This window comes from Malaya genurostris, chromosome 2, assembly GCF_030247185.1.
Source record: "Malaya genurostris strain Urasoe2022 chromosome 2, Malgen_1.1, whole genome shotgun sequence".
NCBI classification, from domain to species: domain Eukaryota; kingdom Metazoa; phylum Arthropoda; class Insecta; order Diptera; family Culicidae; genus Malaya; species Malaya genurostris.
In genome coordinates this window covers 261,383,198-261,403,400 of record NC_080571.1, presented here as the reverse complement: position 1 = coordinate 261,403,400, position 20,203 = coordinate 261,383,198, and the positions used below count along the sequence as shown (strand labels likewise).

Genomic DNA, 20,203 nt, shown 5'->3' with positions numbered 1-20,203 from the left:
TTTATCTGCTTGCATTTTGTTAGCAGTTCGAGCCGATTTGACGAATATAAATAGCTTCTGTCGTCCCATTGGTTTCATATTTATAACATTATCTTTATATTCATTCGTATTTGTCAGTATTTTTCCAAATGAAAGTTTTTTGATTGTTCTCGTATTATCCAGTGTGTCAATAAGCTCTACCATAACCCTGTATGGTGCTGCATCATTTTCTGTATATTCATATGTTAGTCGTTTTGGAATGGCTCCAGTGTCCATTTTCCCGCCACCTGGGTCCCCAGGATCCTTCATCTTCTCCTTTACTTTACTCTTATCACACTTGTACAGTTATTGAAAAGGTTTGATTTTTTCCGTTCCCGAAATAAGCTCTGCGAAAAATAAACGTGTTCACGTAGTCTGAATTGCCCTACAACAAATGAGCTGGTTGATCTTTCTAAATATTTTGAAAGTATTCACACAAAAATTGTTTTGAGCCAAATTATGAACTCAAACGAAAATAAACAAATCTGGAATACCTTCTTTCGCAAATAAAGCCGCAAAAAACAGAAGCAGGGATGCCAGTCAAATTAAAAAATATTAGGTTTGTGAAGTAGCATTTTTCGGATAACGGTCAATAAGCCATCTCTCGGTTGATTTTGCAAAAGGACATATAAGCACAGACTAACAGACATAACAGTATGAGTAAATTCTTATAAAAATAATTTTTCGTGATGCACTAGTTCCACCTATATTGTACTGCGCGAAATATTTACTATCTGTACATCCCTTGTGTTATGTAAAAGTTTTTTTTTTACTAGTTGGTTTCCCCTCGTTTGTCAACACCGAACAGCTGCTTGCAGGGATGCCTGATTTCATCAAAATATTCGAAAATGAATCGAAATGAATAAATTATTGGATTACGTTGATAATATATTTAACTTTGTTCATATAGATCTATTTTTTATTGTGTTGGTAGTTTTCACCCGAAATTGAGTGGCGGCAGACCAGAAGCAAGTAAATATTGTAACAAAACGGGTTCGATTTTGAATTGCGTTGGAGGATGAGAAGTAGGCACAATTATGTATATAGTTTTGGCAATATGTATTAAATCTGTATCCTGCATGAAATTCGCATGGACGTATACAAATCAATACATTACAGGTAATTCTGTATGAATGGCAACTCTGTTGGTAAATGAAAAAAATAAACACAGTCTAGATGACAGACAGAATGTTTTTGATAGGGTAACGTGGCGCCATCATGACACATGTGAGTACTGTCCCAAATAAAGGAATATTCGAAATGATCGTTAAAATAATTGAAGAATCTAATTTGAGTGTCCTGTCTGTTAGTCTGTGATATAAGCAAGTGACAGTTTCTCTTTGTTTACTTTCTCTTCTAATAATTACCAAGCGGTTTCCACGTTTATCACTCAACTCTTTGCATGAAATTATACCCGAAACTTTCGACTATCAAACAGAATAGTGATATCAAAGAAAATCTTATTAATCACATCACAATAATCGAAAGAGAGAGTGATTAAAGAGAAACTGTCACTTGCTTATACGCCCTAATGAAAAATTAACCGAGATCTGTCAACGCGGTAATTTACAGTCATCTAATATACGAATTCCATTACTTAGAGTGATATAAACTGTCTCTCTTAAAGTACGATAATTCTTTTAGAGTAAGATGAAAATAGGAACATTGCCTTCGAGTTTTTCCGTCTCTATAATAGCAGTAATTCACTCTTCTCAATCTATTTTTTCTACGGTATTACGGTAGCCGAAGCAAAGATGTTGTATCCAATTTTATCATAATTGGTTGATTGTAAGTCAAGTAATACATGGTAATAACATGGTGACTCTACTAATGAAATGACTTGTTGAAAAAAAAAGTTTTTATGACGCTATTTTAATGCAAGAGTATGCCATATCACACCACTAGGTGGATTGGGAACAGGTTTCTTCAAGTATCAAACGAAGCAAAGTATTTGATGAGGTATGAGTATTCATCATCATTCTGACTGACGGGATCATCGCGCCGACAGGACGCAGTAATTTGTCAATTTTTTTTTATATCTTGAATTCGATACGATAGCGGATTATTCATCAGTTCAATCGGTTTTTCCAGTTGTTGTTTTGAATATTTTTCTGTGATATTGATAGTGTCCCTCAATATCAACCGGTAGACTTCATTCTATTGAATTGTCATATATCGCAGCTTTGACCGAGAATCTAGTGAACTTTTGTGCTGAGTCTGAAGCATTATTAAAACTACTTGGATTGAGCTTGAAGCATTGGTAAAACTACTTCAAATTTCCGTTTGGCTCTCGCTGGCAAAAATAATGTTTTCTCTTTCGATTAATGTTAAAATTATTACTCGAACAGTCATCGTTTGTCAGAAATTCCTCTTCGAAAAAGGTGTTGACAGTTTAATCAGGAATGAACGTGTGAAGTAGGGATGGTACTCGGAGGGCAAAGTATCGATACCTAGGGTATCGGAAAACCGAAATTTTTTGTATCGATACAAGGTATCAAAAGGCAATAAAGTATCGATACTTGTAATTATCAATTGATACTTGCGCAGCAATCATTTCGGAATAAAATAAAATTGTCGACTATGGCGTTATTTTATGATGTACAGAAAAGTTTTTCCATAAATTTGTAGCATCACCAGTATACGTGTTACGACCAACAGTGAACCCCTGGATGATGTTCTCACCTTCACATAAAATACATTCATATTTTTATTTTTTGTTGTTGCCAATACTGTTATTAAAATTAGAATAAATAAGCAACTTGCGAGAAAGGACGTAATTTCTTTACAACAGTTTTTTTTCTTTAGCCTCTTTTCTTGCCACATAGCACTGATGAGTCGAAGGCGAAACGTGAAGAAATAGAAACAATTCCTGTTTCCATTACGACGGGACCGGGGACGTTCTCGACAATCTCGTGTCGTCCCACAGGCGCACTGAGAGAAAGTAATATGAGTGTCGAAGCCGAAGAAAAAAAAAAGTTCCATTGGGGACGGGTATAAACTGTACCCACAGACTAACAGACATGACAGAATGAGTAACTTCTTATAAAAATAATTTTTCGTGATGCACTAGTTCCACCTATATTGTACTGCGCTAACTATTTACTATCTGTACACCCCTTGTGTTATGTACAAGTTTTTTTACTAGTTGGTTTCCCCTCGTTTGTCAACACCGATCAGCTGCTTGCAGGGATGCCTGATTTCATCAAAATATTTGAAAATGAATCGTCACAATAAATTATTGGATTACGTTGATAATATATTTAACTTTTTCGCGATGTTGGAATGTAACCATTTATTTGACTCAACGTTGTTCATCTAGACTATTTTTTATTGTGTTGGTAGTTTTCACCCGAAATTAAGTGGCGGCAGACCAGAAGCAAGTAAATATTGTAACAAAACGGGTTCGATTTTGTATTGCGTTGGAGGATGAGAAGTAGGTACAATTATGTATATAGTTTTGGCAATGTGTAATTAATCTGTATCCTGCATGAAATTCGCATGAACATATACAAATCAATACATTACAGGTAATCCTGTATGAATGGCAACTCTGTTGGTAAATAAAAAAAATCTCGGTTGATTTTTCATTAGGGCGTATAAGCAAGTGACAGTTTCTCTTTAATCACTCTCTCTTTCGATTATTGTGATGTAATTAAAAAGATTTTCATTGATATCACTATTCTGTTTGAAAGTCGAAAGTTTCGGGTATCATTTCATGCAAAGAGTTGAGTGATAAACGTAGAAACCGCTTGTTAATTAATAGAAGAGAAAGTAAACAAAGAGAAACTGTCACTTGCTTATACGCCCTTTTGAAAAATTGGCCGAGAAATAAACACAGTCTAGATATCAGACAGGATGTTTTTGATACACGCTCTTTGAACATAACTCATGGTTTGAGTTGCGTTTACTTAAATTCATAAACTGGAACAATATGTCAAAACTTGAGTATGGATTTGAGTAAAGTTTACTAAGGCCATGAGTTATCTCGCATTTATTCATACATTAGAGAAAGCGTTGATTTTCCAAACATTTGAGTGAAAAAAATACTTCTAGCAGTTCAGTGCGTTTTCTTTATCGGAATATTCTTATCGAATTTAAGAGTCCAAGAGCACGCCGTTTTTCATTACCTTTTCTAGATCCGGCTTTTGAAATCATGAATCATCAATCATAGGTGTGTTCAATAGTAATTTTGTGGTTTCAATTATGCTAAGTGAGAGATCCTACATAAGGATATCGAAATCGTTCAATTTTGACTCCAATGCGGTCAAATTGAACGCTTTTCAATAACTGTTTTGCCCTTCCGATTTAAAAGAAAGAAGAATGATTTTAATTAGGGAATCCTTTTATATAAACATTAACGGAAAAGAATTTATTTATTTTGAGTGCAAAAAACTCAAATTTAGAAAAATATATTTTTTCCATATTTTGAGTAAAATATACTCAAATTTTGACAGCTTCGTCCCTTACTCAAAAATAAGTAGATAGGTGGTAACTCAAGTTCAGAGTACGTGCACTTTTTAATGAATTTGAGTGGTGTGTCACTCAATTTTGAGTTATGTTCAATGAGAGTGTAGGGTAACGTGGTGCCATCATGACACATGTGAGTACTGTCCCAAATAAAGGAATATTCGAAATAACCGTTAAAATGATTGAAGAATCTAATTTGAGTGTCCTGTCTGTTAGTCTGTGGTATCGATACCTCAAAGTATCGACTCGGTATCGGACATCCCTAGTGTGAAGAAGACTGTTGTCTGGTCTGGTCATAGTAGAAAACTTGCGTAATTTGCAAATGCAAAACTAAACTGAATCGATGGCAACTATGTGTGTTAAACTTTATCAGAGATGCCATTTATACAGATTTATCTGTATTATACAGATTTTTACATACGCATACAGATTTAATACAGAGTACAGATTTTATACAGATTTTCTAAATTTTATACAGATTTATACAGATGTCACAGAAAGTAAGAAAGAACAAATTTAACTTTTCTGTCTGAGCTATCTTTTAGTATTTGATTCCAGTGACGATATAAAAGTCTATCAATCAACGGACAAATCACAAATTAATATGAAAATCTGGGAAATCCATTTATATTATAATTTGAAACCAATTTGAACTGATATTCAATTTTTTCAATGACTGAGTGAAAATTGGAGAAGCCAAGTGAATGAGAAACTAACAGAAAAGATGATTTTTTGGATACGCTCAGAGACAGTTCTTTATTTAAGGAAGTAATGGCATCATGAAACTTGACTGTCAAACTGAGAGTTGTATGAACCGACTTGACGTTGCATATTGGGCGTTGAAATTCCATGTCAAATTATAAAGTCATCAATTTCAAATTAGATAAATATATGGAATTGCAATTCAATTGTGGATAAAAAAAAACTATGAAACTTTGTCGTTGAATTGACTGATTGAATCTACCATCCTACAATCACAATCTATTGGAATAACATCTTTTATCATCATTTTGTTGTAAGAATTTCATTTTATTACTGAATACATATTAATACAGATTTTTTATACAAAGAATACAGATTTTCTATGAAAATATCTGGCATCTCTGAACTTTATAGAAGAGGGTGTGCCACAGCCAAGGCCTTTTCAATTTTTTTTGTCTGAAATCAACAAGAAAAGACTTTTGCTTTCGAGTCTCGATATGCTGTCATTTGGTTAACAGGCAAAACACGTTTTAGTTCATTCGTTCGGTTGTATTTCTATCGTATTGTAAAATAGTTATACTTTAAAATGGATAGTTCAGATAGCGAAAACGGAAATTTAACTGATATGGAGCAAGAAGGACAGGTGGAAGCCTACTCCAGTTCAAATGGACAGCAAAGCAATAATGATAGTGGTCAAGACTCTGGTGGTGAGCAAATGGTTGAAAATGGTGATTCGGCTGAAAAGTCTGCTACTTGGGAAGATATGGTATGTTTCATCACTCGGTAAAATAAACAGCAAGCTATATCTTTAGCAATTACAGGGTTTAATCGATACATTATGCAAGGCTTGTCGATCATTAAAGTGGAAAGTACCGTCTAAGATTCAGCGAGAAGCGATTCCACTCGCTTTGCAGGGAAAAGACATCATCGGACTGGCCGAGACTGGTTCCGGTAAAACTGGAGCGTTTGCATTGCCCATCTTGCAGGCATTGCTAGATAACCCTCAGCGTTATTTCGCTGTTGTCCTAACGCCAACTCGCGAGTTGGCCTATCAGATTTCGGAACAGTTCGAGGCTCTGGGAGTATCCATTGGAGTCAAGTGCTGTGTAGTCGTCGGTGGAATGGATATGGTTTCGCAAGCACTTCAGTTGGCGAGGAAGCCGCATATTATTATTGCTACCCCTGGTCGGTTGGTGGATCATCTGGAAAACACGAAAGGGTTCAATCTGAAAGCAGTGAAATACTTGGTAATGGACGAAGCTGATCGAATTTTGAATCTGGATTTTGAAGTCGAGCTGGAAAAAATTTTGAAGGTTATTCCGCGGGAAAGGAGAACCTTCTTGTTCAGTGCCACAATGACTAAAAAGGTGAAGAAGTTGGAAAGGGCATCACTTCAAGATCCTGTAAAAGTTGAAGTTTCGAACAAATATCAAACAGTGGATAAGCTGTTGCAATATTATATTTTTATTCCTGCTAAATATAAAGATGTTTACTTGGTTCATATTTTGAACGAGCTAGCTGGGAATAGTTTCATGATATTTTGCAGTACATGCAACAACACCGTTCGTACTGCGCTCATGTTACGTGCCCTTGGTCTAGCCGCTGTGCCTTTGCACGGTCAAATGTCACAAAACAATCGACTGGCGGCTTTGAACAAGTTCAAAGGTAAAACCCGTCAGATTCTCATTTCAACGGACGTCGCTTCTCGTGGACTGGACATACCCCATGTGGATGTGGTTTTGAACTTTGACATTCCCACGCATAGCAAAGATTACATCCATCGGGTGGGTCGTACTGCACGTGCCGGACGGGCGGGAAAGGCGGTCACCTTCGTAACGCAGTACGATGTGGAATTGTACCAGCGGATTGAGCATTTGCTTGGCAAAAAACTACCGCAGTTCAAATACGAGGAGGACGAGGTGATGGCTCTGCAAGAACGAGTCAGTGAAGCTCAGCGAACGGCACGTCTCGAGCAGAAGGACATTGAAGATCGTAAGGGTAGCAAACGAAAAAATCATGCACGCGTTGGGGAGTCGGACGACGATGATACGGAGCAGTTTAATGGAGCACGGAAGCGTATCAAACAGGGTGGAAAATGGAAGGGAAAGTTTAAAAAATAAACCTCAATAGTAGTGATGACCTGTGGAAAGTATTGACATGTTTGTTCTAAATCGAAAGAAATCATTTTATTTTATCAATTATTACACAGCCCGTGTGATTTCAGTAATAGTTTAGGTATGGATACATTTTTTATAGTTTGAAGTAAACATTATCACAATTCAAAAATGCTTTCAAAGCCAAAATTCAGTAAGATTGTGGACAAGATTATCGACCATGAATAGCAGCTTTGAACGAAAAGGACTATTCTGCTTTAATCTATTAAATTTTATAAACGGGCGATAGCCATCAATCCATGATCTGTCAAATACTCTGAAGTGTGCGTTTGTGACGTCAAATATATTTTGCCAGTAAAATCACATCAAAATGGGTATGTGCACCTAGCATAAATTTGTGGGTAAAAAATAACTTTTTTTCTTCAAATTGCTGTTTCCACACAAAAACATAACTCGTTCAAAATGAAGAATGTGAATTTTTACATTCGATCGAAATGCAGAATTGGATGATGTTTGCAAAACTGTCTATATTTCCGTAAGGTATTCAGTAGCATCAAGTTAATTTGCTTTATAACCAATTTTGTGATTTTATAAATAAAAAAAGTATGCACATACCCCTTGACGCTAGGAAAAATGCATTTAGCCAGGACCATGTTCTTATAAATAAGTGAAGACACAAACCCGTTCCCAGAACACACTGACATTTACCCATATGATGTCACAGAGTGCATCTAATGGCGGAATTCTGCTCCAAATCGGTCTGATCCTCCTATTTTTTCTGTCCTAGCGGCAACTGTGACACGTTATTGTATGTTTTACCATTAGAAAGTGATTTTAGATGTTCTGTTACTGTCGCTGATGATGTGTTTATGTGCAATAAGATAGATTTTTTTCACATGTCAGTAAACTAGTCGTGTGTCGTGAATGGTATCATTGCAGTCAGTGACGATGGAGATGCAAAAGACAGATAGCGCTAAGAAGCGCCAGCAGGCAGAAGATGAGCTTGAATCCGGAGTAAAACGACCGGAAAAGTCACTTGCTATAGTGACGGTCAGTGTCGTGGATCTGCTGAAAAAAGCCCCCAACGGAATATTGAATTTGGGCAAAGTAATTCACTGCAAATGTCGAAATGACGAGCGCTTATTTTTTTTTGTTGACTTCATATACTACCTTGCACTTGATTACAGGCCACTCAAATTTTGGACATACGCCAGAAACGTCGTATTTACGATGTGACCAATGTGCTCGAAGGAATCGGATTGATCGAAAAGCACGAGAAAAATAGCGTGAAGTGGCGGTAAGTAGGATCTAGTCCGGTAAAAACCCTTTTTTCTTCCTCCTATGGAGGAGGCGCGCAAGGTTGCATTTCAAAATAATGAAAATGGCGCTTGCAAAGTACCTGTGAAAATTGCGCGCTCAGCACAAATGGATTGGCTGAAAGTGAAGGGTTGCTATGTTGAAATTATTATTTACTCGTTACTCTTCTCATATAATGTTGTACCTAATTGTTGTTGGTCCTCGTCTAATTATTCAATTATAATTAATCAAGTTTTGTAATTTTCCAGCGGTGACTCTATTGCTCCGGATCCAAGAGATGTGGCACGGCGTACCCGAGTGCTAAAGCACGAACGGAACTCTTTACTGCAATACGAAGCTGCTATTAACCGGCATCTGAAAGTCATTCAAGAAGCCAATGCAAACTCGAGGGCCGACGAGTGCAACACTTCCTTTGCATACCTCACAAGTCAAGACCTTACAGAAGCTTTCGGAGATCGAACAACCAATCTGGTGGTAAAGCACCAGTCCAAGCAACCCGAAGCAATCAATGTCGACAGAAAGACGAGTGTTCTCCATGTTTCCTCTACCGAAGGACTCCCACTGGACGTTAGATTGCTCCGTGAACCGCACGGATCGTGCTTTACACGACCTACAAGAAGAGCCAACATTCAACGAAGGCAAAGAAAACACCAGTTTAAGCGGATAGATGATCACTGGCGGGACAAAACGAGTGCAATTCAAGTGCAGCAGCAGCAGATGGAAACAAAACACAAACAAACAGTACAGACAGAAAAAGCCGAACAAGAACGCCTTGGTGCCGAAGAATTACTCGGTTGTAAACTAACCAATCACAGCCACTTCCAACCTGAGAGATTTTCGGAACATGAGGATTGTGATCCCGATTCACCTTTTGTTTCCATCAAACTGCAGGAAACCATTTGTTATCCTTTCGTGCTAACTCCCAAAGAGGGCATATCGGATTTATTCGACATGAATCCTCCGTCCACCGTTACGCTAGAGTCCCAAGACTCAACCAATTCAATTGATCAAAACGGCACAGAACCAAGCATGGCTTAGAACCTTTCGACATAAATTAATTATTCGGGATTGTGAATAGCTGTAGCAAAAATATATCCTTCCTCCGAATGTGCGGAAAATTTCCATGTCTAGGCTTAGTCAATAATTTATGTGACCAATTATGTATATCAAGTTTAAAATTATACATTTTTATTCTGGATCATGATGGTGGTAATTGACGAACGAAACTGATTAGCTTATTTCTATGCACTCGAGTTTGTTCGAGTAGTCCGTCATTATGCAGAATAATAGCGATACGCATCACACCACAGCATGTTGTAGTCCACCAATAACCGAATACGAATATAGTCACTAAAGTATATAATATCCCGGATATAGTCACTAAATAAAGTATTCTATGATTGTTGCAATAAATGTTGACTGTTTATTTGCTAGAATAATCCACTGCTGTTAGGTAGCTTACTTCGTACAGTGTCGTAGTGAAACATATAATGAAATCCAATCAAAACTACGAAGCAAGTAAACCTAAACGAATGTGGTTGTATGCTTCATACTTCTCAGACTCTATTAAATTACCGTCTGAAGTAAAATTCGGTTCAAATTGAACACTTTGTTCGGTGGCTGGTAATTAAACGGATTCTGTATTTTTTATCGAATCGTATACTATAGTTTTCCGATCGAATATCAAACTCCCATTCTGTAATTTTATTGAGTGCTGTTTTTTGTATGGAAAAATGGAACTTGATCGAAATACATAACCGGTATTATAATATCATAGAAAATTTATTGTAGCATTCGAGTATTTGCAATTACAACACTGCGAGAGCTGGATTCTGAAACGGAAATTTATTTGGCAAAGTTTGACTTCAATCAGTAACAGCGGTACGGAAAATTGATTCAGAAAACACTATCCGAGCTATGCGTTGGTATGCGATACGTTCGAAAGTATGCCAAGTTCGTATTACCGTTTACGTTCGAATCAATCACACTTTCAAACATCGTACATGCGTAAGAACAACGCCAATCCAACTTTAAATCATCAGTTCTGGTACGAACTTAAGTTTTAATGGAAAATATTTGGTATTATATGTTATTTGACTTGTTTTTTCGCTGATTTTGTGTCATCATGCTTGTTTACGTCCGTATCGACTATTCGGCGAACACATACTTTCGAACGAATGCGAGCAAGCCATTCTTGTTTTCACTTGAATGTGTTCGAACGCGTTCCCTGTGCTAAAGAAGGGTCGGCATCGCAGGCATTTTTTTAGGAAGAGGAGAAAATAAGTTTACTGATATTTCAATATGCTGTGGCAAACGAGTCGCGTTCGAATACATTTGAGTGAAAACAAGAATGGTTTATTCGTATACGTTCGAAAGTATCCGTTCGTCGTATGGTCGATACGGACGTAAACAAGCATGATGACACAAAATCAGCGAAAAAACAAGTCAAATAACATATGATACCAAATATTTTCCATTACAACTTAAGTCTGTACCAGAGATGATGATTTAAAGTTGGATTGGTAAACAGAATGAGATCATTTTTGATTGGAATAATTAAGTTACTCTTCAAAGAAAATACATTGATGAATAAAATCGTAATTTGCCAAAAATGTTGTTATCTTTGTCCGAGCGGGGACTTTTTAATCGACGTATTAGGTTACTTGAGTTCAAGCTTGAGCGACCACCCCTGGTTGCTACTCCGTTACTGATCGGGATTAGCTGAAATTGTACAGGGAGTTTCTAGATGATATGACTTGGGACTGGTAAATCATCCTTCAATGTACATCAGTACCGGCGCCGGCCAGGCCCGAACGTAGACCGTCTAAGGAATGGGAAGGGATGATAGTTGTTACTAGAGGCCGTATATACTACTGCGCACTTCACAAGTGTCACGGGAGATGGATTTTGTTAGTAAAAATTTCAGTATTGGTATTATTCGCGCGCGACTCAGTATGTTCCGATTTCAAGATGCTCGGATGCACCACTAAACTCACTGACTTCCCGAGCGAACGTTTCAACAATATCCTATATTGAAGTCCTGGGAAGTCTTGATTCGCAGCTCTTATTCGAGAAAACTGAACAAAAATTTGCAATACTATCGCGTAAAGTATAAAAACTTCAGAATTTTTTATAAATGAAATTACGTGATACAAAATAAACGAGTGAACAGGATTCAGACAAAATAGTTGATTCATTACATTGACATATTCTAAACGGTTGTTATAAAATCATTTTAAATCACCAAATAAAGGTCAACAGATTTCACGCGAGTCTTGATTCTTTATTATTTTAATTATTTATTAAAATTATTAATTGGTTATATTGATTAATCTGGCAGCCGGCTACCGAGAAAAATATTAATTTATTGTTTGAATATTAATATCAAGTGTTTTTGCCTTTTCTATAGAAAGGTATTAGAATTGCTGGAAAAATCGACTTTCGAACGGAGCCTCGGAGACCCATAGTGTTATATACCATTCGACTCAGTTCGACGAGATCGGAAAATATCTGTGTATATATGTGTGTGTGCACTTTTCGAAGATATTTGAACGCGCTCAATTTTCTCAGAGATGGCTGAACCGATTTTAACAAACTTAGGCTTGTTTGAAAGCCACTGTTGCGCCATTGATCAAGTTCAAAGATCAAATGGCTGTGACTTTTGGTTCCGGAGATATGATTGTATAAGTGACGAAGCCGACAAAATACGTTGATTTTTACCGCTCTTATATATATATATATATATATATATATATATATATATATAAGGGTGCCAATATTTTGGGATCACCTCTAATTTCTTAAAGTGCTAGTGCTCAAAAGTTCAAGCACCTTGAAAAAAATCCTCATGCAAAATTTGAGCTAAATCGGACATGCTTAAGAGGTGCTGCCTGGCGGTAAAAGTTTGAAAATTTTGGATCTTGGAAAAGCACCATAGGGGAGAGTACATGAAATTTCCAAAATAAAAATTTTTTTTGATGCCAAAAGTCTCAAAACTGCATGAAACGTCGAAATTTAGTAACATCTACAAAAAAAAATTTTTTTGAAATTCATAAACCATACTGCATACAATCGAAAATGTACTAAAAAACTGGACCGACCGTATGGCGTACTACAAGGCCAGCCAAGGCAGCCATTTGAATGAAATTATATTTCACAATTTACCGGAAGGATTGTACTTTAATATGAAAAAATTAATCTTGAAATCGAATGAACCGTTTGTGTATTATTGCATGTTTAAAAAAAAGTTACATGGCGGACTCTGTACATAAGGGTGCCAATATTTTGGGATCACCTCTAATTTCGTAAAGCGCTATTGTTCAGAAGTTTAAACATCTCGAAAAAAATCCTCATGCAAAATTTGAGCTAAATCGGACATGGGTAAGCGGTTAAAAAGTTTAAAAATTTTCGATCTTGAAAAAGCATGAAATTTCCGAAATCAAAAATTTTTTTGATGCCAAAAACCTTAAAGATGCATGAAATGTCGAGATTTAGTTGTTATCTAAAAAAAATTCCCAGAAAGTCGATATTTTCCAAAAAAAAAATTTTCAAGATGACACTAAATCTCGACGTTTCATGCAATTCTAAGACTTTTGCCATCAAACTTTTTTTTCGATTTCGAAAATTTCATGTACCACCCCTACCCAGCCCCTTTTTTAATCGATGTATTAGGTTACTGGAGATAAAGTTTCCAGTATTCAGTTCGATAAGCACAATCAATCTCCTGCAAGATTGTACAACTTTATGTCAATCTCACCTTCAGGAACAAGGTACAGTTTCTTTACCATTGGTTCCAGTATCATTACGGTAAGTGTTGAATCTAGTGATTGCTTGTTTCAACAAGGCTGACATGACTATTCCTCGCAAAAAGCATCGTGCAGACATTAGTTCAAATGGTTCTACATATAGGTGCATCCCTTATATCTGCACTTGAAACTCTAGATACTTGTAAATGTACTAGAGATGGTCAGGTTTCGGGTAATTGTACACTCAAATGAAAATTCACATTCGATTTACTTGAAAAATCACGAAAAATGGTTTTAAATGTCAAATTGAATATATTACGTGACAAAATGAATGTTATACGAACATCCCTTAAAATGAATAGAATCATCACATAAGGTTTACGTGAACTTCCGGTGTGTTCGATTTTGAAAATGATCCTTAAAGTGTAAGTAGTTTGACCATTTGCGGGAAATGTTTATTGATTACAATTTTTGGTAATAAAAGTGGCCACTTAATTGATATTGTTTTCAAAAGCTAGTCTAAAAATGGTAAGGAATCAAACTGAATGTAAATACATCGCTTATAGAAATCGGTTTTGTTTCTCAAAATTTTTCAATGTTTACATACCGACATAAAAGATGGAGCACCCTGTTCATTTCAGACCGATTCAGGGTGCGATCGAATACTGCACAATAGCGGCCATTACACGAGCATTATTTTTGTCATTTTTAATGATGACTAAGTAATAGCGGCCCTTACACCAGTCATTAAAAATGTCATTACTAAAAAATAATATCATTTTAATGAACGTGTAATGGTGCAGTAATGACGAGATTTCTATCAAATTTGAAATACATCATTACTTAGTCATCATTAAAAATGACAAAAATAATTCTCGTGTAAGGGCCGCTAATAATGTATTTCAAATTTGATAAGCGGCCCTTACACGCGTCATTAAAAATGTCATTAGTAAAAAATAATATCATTTTAATGAACGTGTAATAGTGCAGTAATGACGAGATTTCTAACAAATTTGAAATACATTATTACTTAGTCATAATTTAAAATGACATTTTTAATGTTCGTGTAAGGGCCGCTATAGAAATCTCGTCATTACTGCACCATTACACGTTCATTAAAATGATATAATTTTTTAGTAATGACATTTTTAATGACTCGTGTAAGAGTCGCTAATGAGTTGAAAACTTGCAAATTCGATGTCGCAGCAGGACTTCCGGTGAGTTCTTAACGAGTGAACACGTTGTACCTTGTTAGTGCGGTAAAAATTTGAGTATTTTCGCGAGAAAGAAAGGATTTTCATCCGTACTTTGGCAACTCCACGTTGTCACATAGCGAGGTTTTCACTTGTAGTCCAGTGAAAATAAAGTACATTGGACTATAAACGAAAATTTACTGACAATATATCTAAGTCGCTGTGCCATTAATCGGTGTCATCTCAAGTGAGGTGACGCCACCAGAAGTGAAAAAAGAAGAAAAAGATGTCGCAGCAGTGCAGGAATTTTGTTGGACTAGACAAATCGGATGGAAAAGGGGGCATCGAACGGTTATCGTGATTTTTAACGAATTTCCACTTGTACACGGTTTTTAAAAAAAGTGAAAATGGTTCTTCATTCTACTCCGTTAGGGTGACCGTGGACAGAAGCCAAGGAAAATAAATGTAAAAGTATTGGTGAAACAATACTTTTTCATATAGTAATATAGGGTGATTTTTTAAGAGCTTGAGAACTTTTTTAAACAATAAAACGCATAAAATTTGCAAAATCTCATCGGTTCTTTATTTTAAACGTTAGATTGGTACATGACATTTACTTTTTGAAGATAATTTCATTTAAATGTTGACCGCGGCTGCGTCTTAGGTGGTCCATTCGGAAAGTCCAATTTTGGGCAACTTTTTCGAGCATTTCGGCCGGAATAGCCCGAATTTCTTCGGAAATGTTGTCTTCCAAAGCTGGAATAGTTACTGGCTTATTTCTGTAGACTTTAGACTTGACGTAGCCCCACAAAAAATAGTCTAAAGGCGTCAAATCGCATGATCTTGGTGGCCAACTTACCGGTCCATTTCTTGAGATGAATTGTTCTCCGAAGTTTTCCCTCAAAATGGCCATAGAATCGCGAGCTGTGTGGCATGTAGCGCCATCTTGTTGAAACCACATGTCAACCAAGTTCAGTTCTTCCATTTTTGGCAACAAAAAGTTTGTTAGCATCGAACGATATCGATCGCCATTCACTGTAACGTTGCGTCCAACAGCATCTTTGAAAAAATACGGTCCAATGATTCCACCAGCGTACAAACCACACCAAACAGTGCATTTTTCGGGATGCATGGGCAGTTCTTGAACGGCTTCTGGTTGCTCTTCACTCCAAATGCGGCAATTTTGCTTATTTACGTAGCCATTCAACCAGAAATGAGCCTCATCGCTGAACAAAATTTGTCGATAAAAAAGCGGATTTTCCGAATGGACCACCTAAGACGCAGCCGCGGTCAACATTTAAATGAAATTATCTTCAAAAAGTAAATGTCATGTACCAATCTAACGTTTAAAATAAAGAACCGATGAGATTTTGCAAATTTTATGCGTTTTATTGTTTAAAAAAGTTATCAAGCTCTTAAAAAATCACCCTGTAGTATTTGTGAGTAGAGAGGAATGAAATAATAATATTTGTGTGCTGAGAGGAATACAGGTGCAAGAACAAAATGTAAACATTGAAACTATTCAAATCACAGAGTGGATCTCATCTTCATGCTCATTCTGGAGTTAACAAATTGCAATCATGCGACCAAAAAAATTGTGCCAAAGAAGATAGTTTACTGTTTGCCCTCGCTTGGTTCTTTGCATTTTTCTTACATTACAAAGTAAAAAGGAAGCTGTTACATTGATGGCTTAAGTATAGTAACACGAAATCAGAACAAACTCTGTTGCAATGGCTTTTTATATAGATTTTAATTTTTCAATATGAAGCTCCCATATTCAAAAAACACAAACCAACAAATTCTACATTTTCCGTTTTATCAACAACATCATCGTTTTCGGATTGGAAAGCAACCTCACCCAGAGAACAGTCAAGTGGCACTTGACGAGAGGGCTTGATTTATTTATTTATTTATTTATTTAGGTATAATCAACAGACACAATATGGTCCTAATGATAATTTCTAGTAATATATAAAAAATTTCCAAGTATCCTACTGCGTGATAGATTGAAGTCAAATCCTGATGAAACGCGGTTGAATGATCTCTGCAAGCCAATAATAGCATTGTTAGCACCGTAGTTAGTTCGTCGTAAAGGAAGTCGAAGAAATGCACTGTTGCGAAGAGCCCGGGGTCGGACGTTGATATTAATTTCGCGGAGCAAAGCAGGGCAGTCAATCCTATCGGTCAAAACATCCGCTATCAGTGAAGCACGTGCCACATCTCGACGAACTTGTAGTGTATCGAGACCGATTAATAACCCGCGACTTTCGTAGCTTGGTAGTTGGTGAGGATTGTTCCACGGTAAGCGCCGTAGGGCGAAGCGAATGAATCTGCGTTGTATCGATTCGATTCTATGAGCTCCGTTTATGTAGTGAGGGTTCCAAACGACAGAACAGTACTCCAAGGATGAACGAACAAGCGAGCAAAACAGAGATTTTAAACAGTGCACGTCTGTAAAATGTTTAGCCATCCTCATAACAAATCCTAGGTTGCGAGAAGCTTTAGAAACGATATAGCTGATGTGTTGCTTGAATGTCAGTTGCTCATCGAGAAAGACACCAAGGTCTTTAACACACGTCGTTCTGACTATCGGGGATCCTTCCAGAAAGTAATCAAAATGAAATGGCTCTTTCTTCTTCGAGAATGTGATGGTCGAGCATTTGTCAGGATTCAATTTCATACGATGACAAATCGGCACGAGAGGGCTTTGTCATCGGCTATTTGCTCTAAAAAGATTTATCATGCAAATTTGACAATATAATTTCATATATTGACTAAAATATTTTAGAACTTTACCTATTGATACCAAATTATTGGATCCAGTACAGTTTCTAAAATACTTGGTATTGTTTTGAACCGGCACATCTGCCATTTCTTCCACTGTTTGAACTGATGAGTCCCGCACATACTCACTACCCAAAACACACTCTATCAACGTATTCCATCTATTTTTCTATTGATTTTCGCGAATAAGCGCTGCTTTCCTCTTCTTAGCTGGACGAGGCATTTTGACAAGATTGCAATACTTGAACTGTTTGTTTATTTTTTGCATTCCATAGCGGCGGTAAATAAGACAACAGGGAGAGGGAAGGAGAAGCAATGTTTGAAATGGAAATAAGCGGAAGGTGGAGTGAGAGGGTAGGTGGATTCTTAGTTGCCATTTGTGGCTCGCTTCCATGGTCACCTTAGGCACAAGAAAAGAAAGAGCATAGCGTGAAAGGTGGATCGATCAAGTGAAAGGTGACTTACGAAGCATCCGTGTCTTGAGTGGCTGGCGAAAAACGGTCATGGATTGAGCTACATGGAGAGGTTTGCTGGATACAGCAAAAAACACCACAGGATAAGGCTGAAAGGGAATTGGTAAGTTCAACCGTTGGCGATCTATTAATTCACTCTTCAGAATGATTATTCGGATATATGACACTATCAGCGACTAGTAGTCTTCAAAAATATATTTTATTCTTTTTTGTTTGGCTTATTCTAACATGGTATGTTGTGTTACCATTTGTTAAAACTAGGCAAAAATGTAATAACTAATTAACCCACTAGATAGTGGTTACACTTATTCAACTAGCCGGTATTAAATTCGCTCTGGATTTCTCAACACTCGCACATACAATAACTTGTTCCGCGGAAAATACAACAAACAAAAAAGTGATACGGTATGACACTTCAATAATCATACTCTTAGTGGTTTTCCAACAAAAACCATCAATGTGATGACACAACAATGGGTTAATGAGTAAATTTCTTTCCCGTTTATGGAAACATGCTTAATCAATCCAGTAAAAATGCTATGCCGAGTAATTCCTTTGGGCGGAACTGAAGCTGCTCTGCATTACGTGACTCTCTGCGTTCATATGAGGCATGACCGAGCAGTGTACTGCTGTGCTGTGCTGTGCTGTGCTTTGTGGCAATCTATGAAACAATTTAATCATATGTTTAGTTTAAAGCATCAGCGATCGATCACGTAATTGTATCAAGCCGCAAAATTAATTTTAAAAACAGATGAAATGGTTAGCCAGCAATCGATATATGTACTGCAAGAGATCGTAACTCAGTTGTTGAACTGTTCTGACCATTTTGTTACGCGATCATATCTATTTTTTCAGATAGTTCCAAACTCTTCACTTGTGAGATGAAGCACAACCTGCGCTGACGGAGTGTCGTGCATTTACTAAGGCACTACTGAATTTATTCCACCCAATAGATTTCAAATGGACTATTTGTATTTCTGATGTGTCAAATAAAAACTGCGGCGTTCGTCTACTGTAATCCACCAGAGTTTCGGTTGGGGCTGCTGCCGTTGCTTCCACATCGACTTCCAGAACTGTCGCCATTGGAACCGGGCAAGGGCAGTGAGTTGGAAATTGCTTTCAATACTTCTTCGTGCAGGGAAGTTGGAGGATCCGACAAGATATCTGTCGTCGTTGACAACTGTCGTAGTTTATTGGAAACAGCTGAAAATTTGCACCGTAAAACGATTGAATTTCATCGCAAAAGGGAGAGTAGCTCCTACCTGGCCTAAGTTCAACTAGTGAGCAGTGTTGATCGACCCAAAGCTGCGAGGTTCGACACATTTCGTCCAGACTTGCGACCGACACGGTTTGGTTAAAGGTGTTCATCAGTGGCTCGAAGATAAGACCAAACTACAACACCAATGAAAGATTGCTGTAGAAGATTGTGGGTTACATACAGTAAAATACTTACGATCCAAAACTTCCAATTGTCGAGGGTACGCTGTCGAACGTATTGGTGGTAAAGTTCCTTAACACGTCCGGTTCGTTGGCGTGAAACCGGAGCACCACTGGCTGGTAGAGCGGTTTGTAGGTTACTGAAATGAAAAGTAGATTAGTTTAGCTTCAAGCGAGGAAGCTAAATTGTTTTAATTGTACATAAGAATTATTTTAAACGAACTTGCAAAAAAAGGTTCAAATTGTAATCACCATCGTCATTGGATTGATATTTTTTTAAGGATCCTGCATGCGATACAGGTAGTCGATTTTTGGAAACACTGTTCTCAACTGGAATCTTTATATACCAAAACATTTCATATTCAAAATTTAGAAATGAATGGAAATGTGGAAAATCAATATTTTAGAAATGAATGGAAATGTGGAAAATGAAGGAGATTAGCAGGAAATTGAAGGTGTTAATGAACCATTTCATATGTACACATTGCATAGACGGAGAGATAATATGAAAATGCATGAAATAGCGAAAAATTTTGCGAAAAAGTATCGCCCAGAAGAAGGACTCAAACCTTAACGCTTCTCCTTCAGCCCTCTGGACGATATTTTCTTTCGCCAGATTTTTATTTTTCGCTGTTTTAAGCCTTTTCACTTTTCGAATAAGCCCCGTATAACAAGTTCCTTCTGCCCTTGGCATCTTAGAGCTGCTTAGTACCTTAAACTTATATTATTATTAAATCATTTCAATTGAAATTAAATGTGTGCACACACTGACTATCACTTTACTGCAGTAAACATTATTAATGTTTCGAAACACATCTCAATACATTTCAAACAGTCGAAATAATCTGTTTTGACTTGCTGGTGATAATTGAAAGCTTGACTACTTGGCACTACAAACTGAGCAAGCAAAACTTCGGTTATTCAATTAACGATGAATAATGAGAGCTTCGGCA

General features: G+C 36.9%; 3 protein-coding genes across 4 annotated transcripts in view; 2 read left to right on the top strand and 1 right to left on the bottom strand.

The window, feature by feature from the left end:
* The first annotated feature begins 5,683 nt into the window (after positions 1-5,683).
* Positions 5,684-7,339, top strand: LOC131429727 (ATP-dependent RNA helicase DDX47). The gene is made up of 2 exons (XM_058594048.1): positions 5,684-5,953; positions 6,009-7,339. Exons 1-2 carry the CDS (start codon positions 5,774-5,776, stop codon positions 7,305-7,307), a joined length of 1,479 nt encoding a protein of 492 aa, XP_058450031.1. The 5' UTR covers positions 5,684-5,773; the 3' UTR covers positions 7,308-7,339.
* A 678-nt stretch (positions 7,340-8,017) lies between these two features.
* On the top strand, positions 8,018-10,031 carry LOC131429725 (transcription factor E2F5). Its single transcript, XM_058594047.1, has 3 exons — positions 8,018-8,408; positions 8,489-8,598; positions 8,867-10,031. The coding sequence occupies exons 1-3, from the start codon at positions 8,226-8,228 to the stop codon at positions 9,654-9,656; spliced, it is 1,083 nt and encodes a 360-aa protein (XP_058450030.1). The 5' UTR covers positions 8,018-8,225; the 3' UTR covers positions 9,657-10,031.
* A 7,962-nt stretch (positions 10,032-17,993) lies between these two features.
* LOC131429722 (MLX-interacting protein) overlaps positions 17,994-20,203 on the bottom strand; it is a 147,126-nt gene continuing 144,916 nt past the window's right edge. For both annotated transcript variants that reach the window (XM_058594042.1, XM_058594043.1), the window contains 3 exons: positions 19,267-19,390; positions 19,076-19,205; positions 17,994-19,016 (listed from right to left, as the gene is read on the bottom strand). In XM_058594042.1, coding sequence (XP_058450025.1) covers positions 18,823-19,016; positions 19,076-19,205; positions 19,267-19,390 — 448 coding nt within the window. In that variant the 3' untranslated portion in view covers positions 17,994-18,822. The remainder of the gene's footprint in view (positions 19,017-19,075; positions 19,206-19,266; positions 19,391-20,203) is intronic.

Excerpts from the sequence above, each read along its gene's own strand:
- LOC131429727 (XM_058594048.1), top strand. The coding sequence starts at position 5,774 with ATGGATAGTTCAGATAGCGAAAACGGAAATTTAACTGATATGGAGCAA. Across the intron at positions 5,954-6,008 it reads CTGCTACTTGGGAAGATATG|GGTTTAATCGATACATTATG; the intron begins GTATGTTTCATC and ends TAGCAATTACAG.
- LOC131429725 (XM_058594047.1), top strand. The coding sequence starts at position 8,226 with ATGGTATCATTGCAGTCAGTGACGATGGAGATGCAAAAGACAGATAGC. Across the intron at positions 8,409-8,488 it reads GAATATTGAATTTGGGCAAA|GCCACTCAAATTTTGGACAT; the intron begins GTAATTCACTGC and ends ACTTGATTACAG. Across the intron at positions 8,599-8,866 it reads AAAAATAGCGTGAAGTGGCG|CGGTGACTCTATTGCTCCGG; the intron begins GTAAGTAGGATC and ends GTAATTTTCCAG.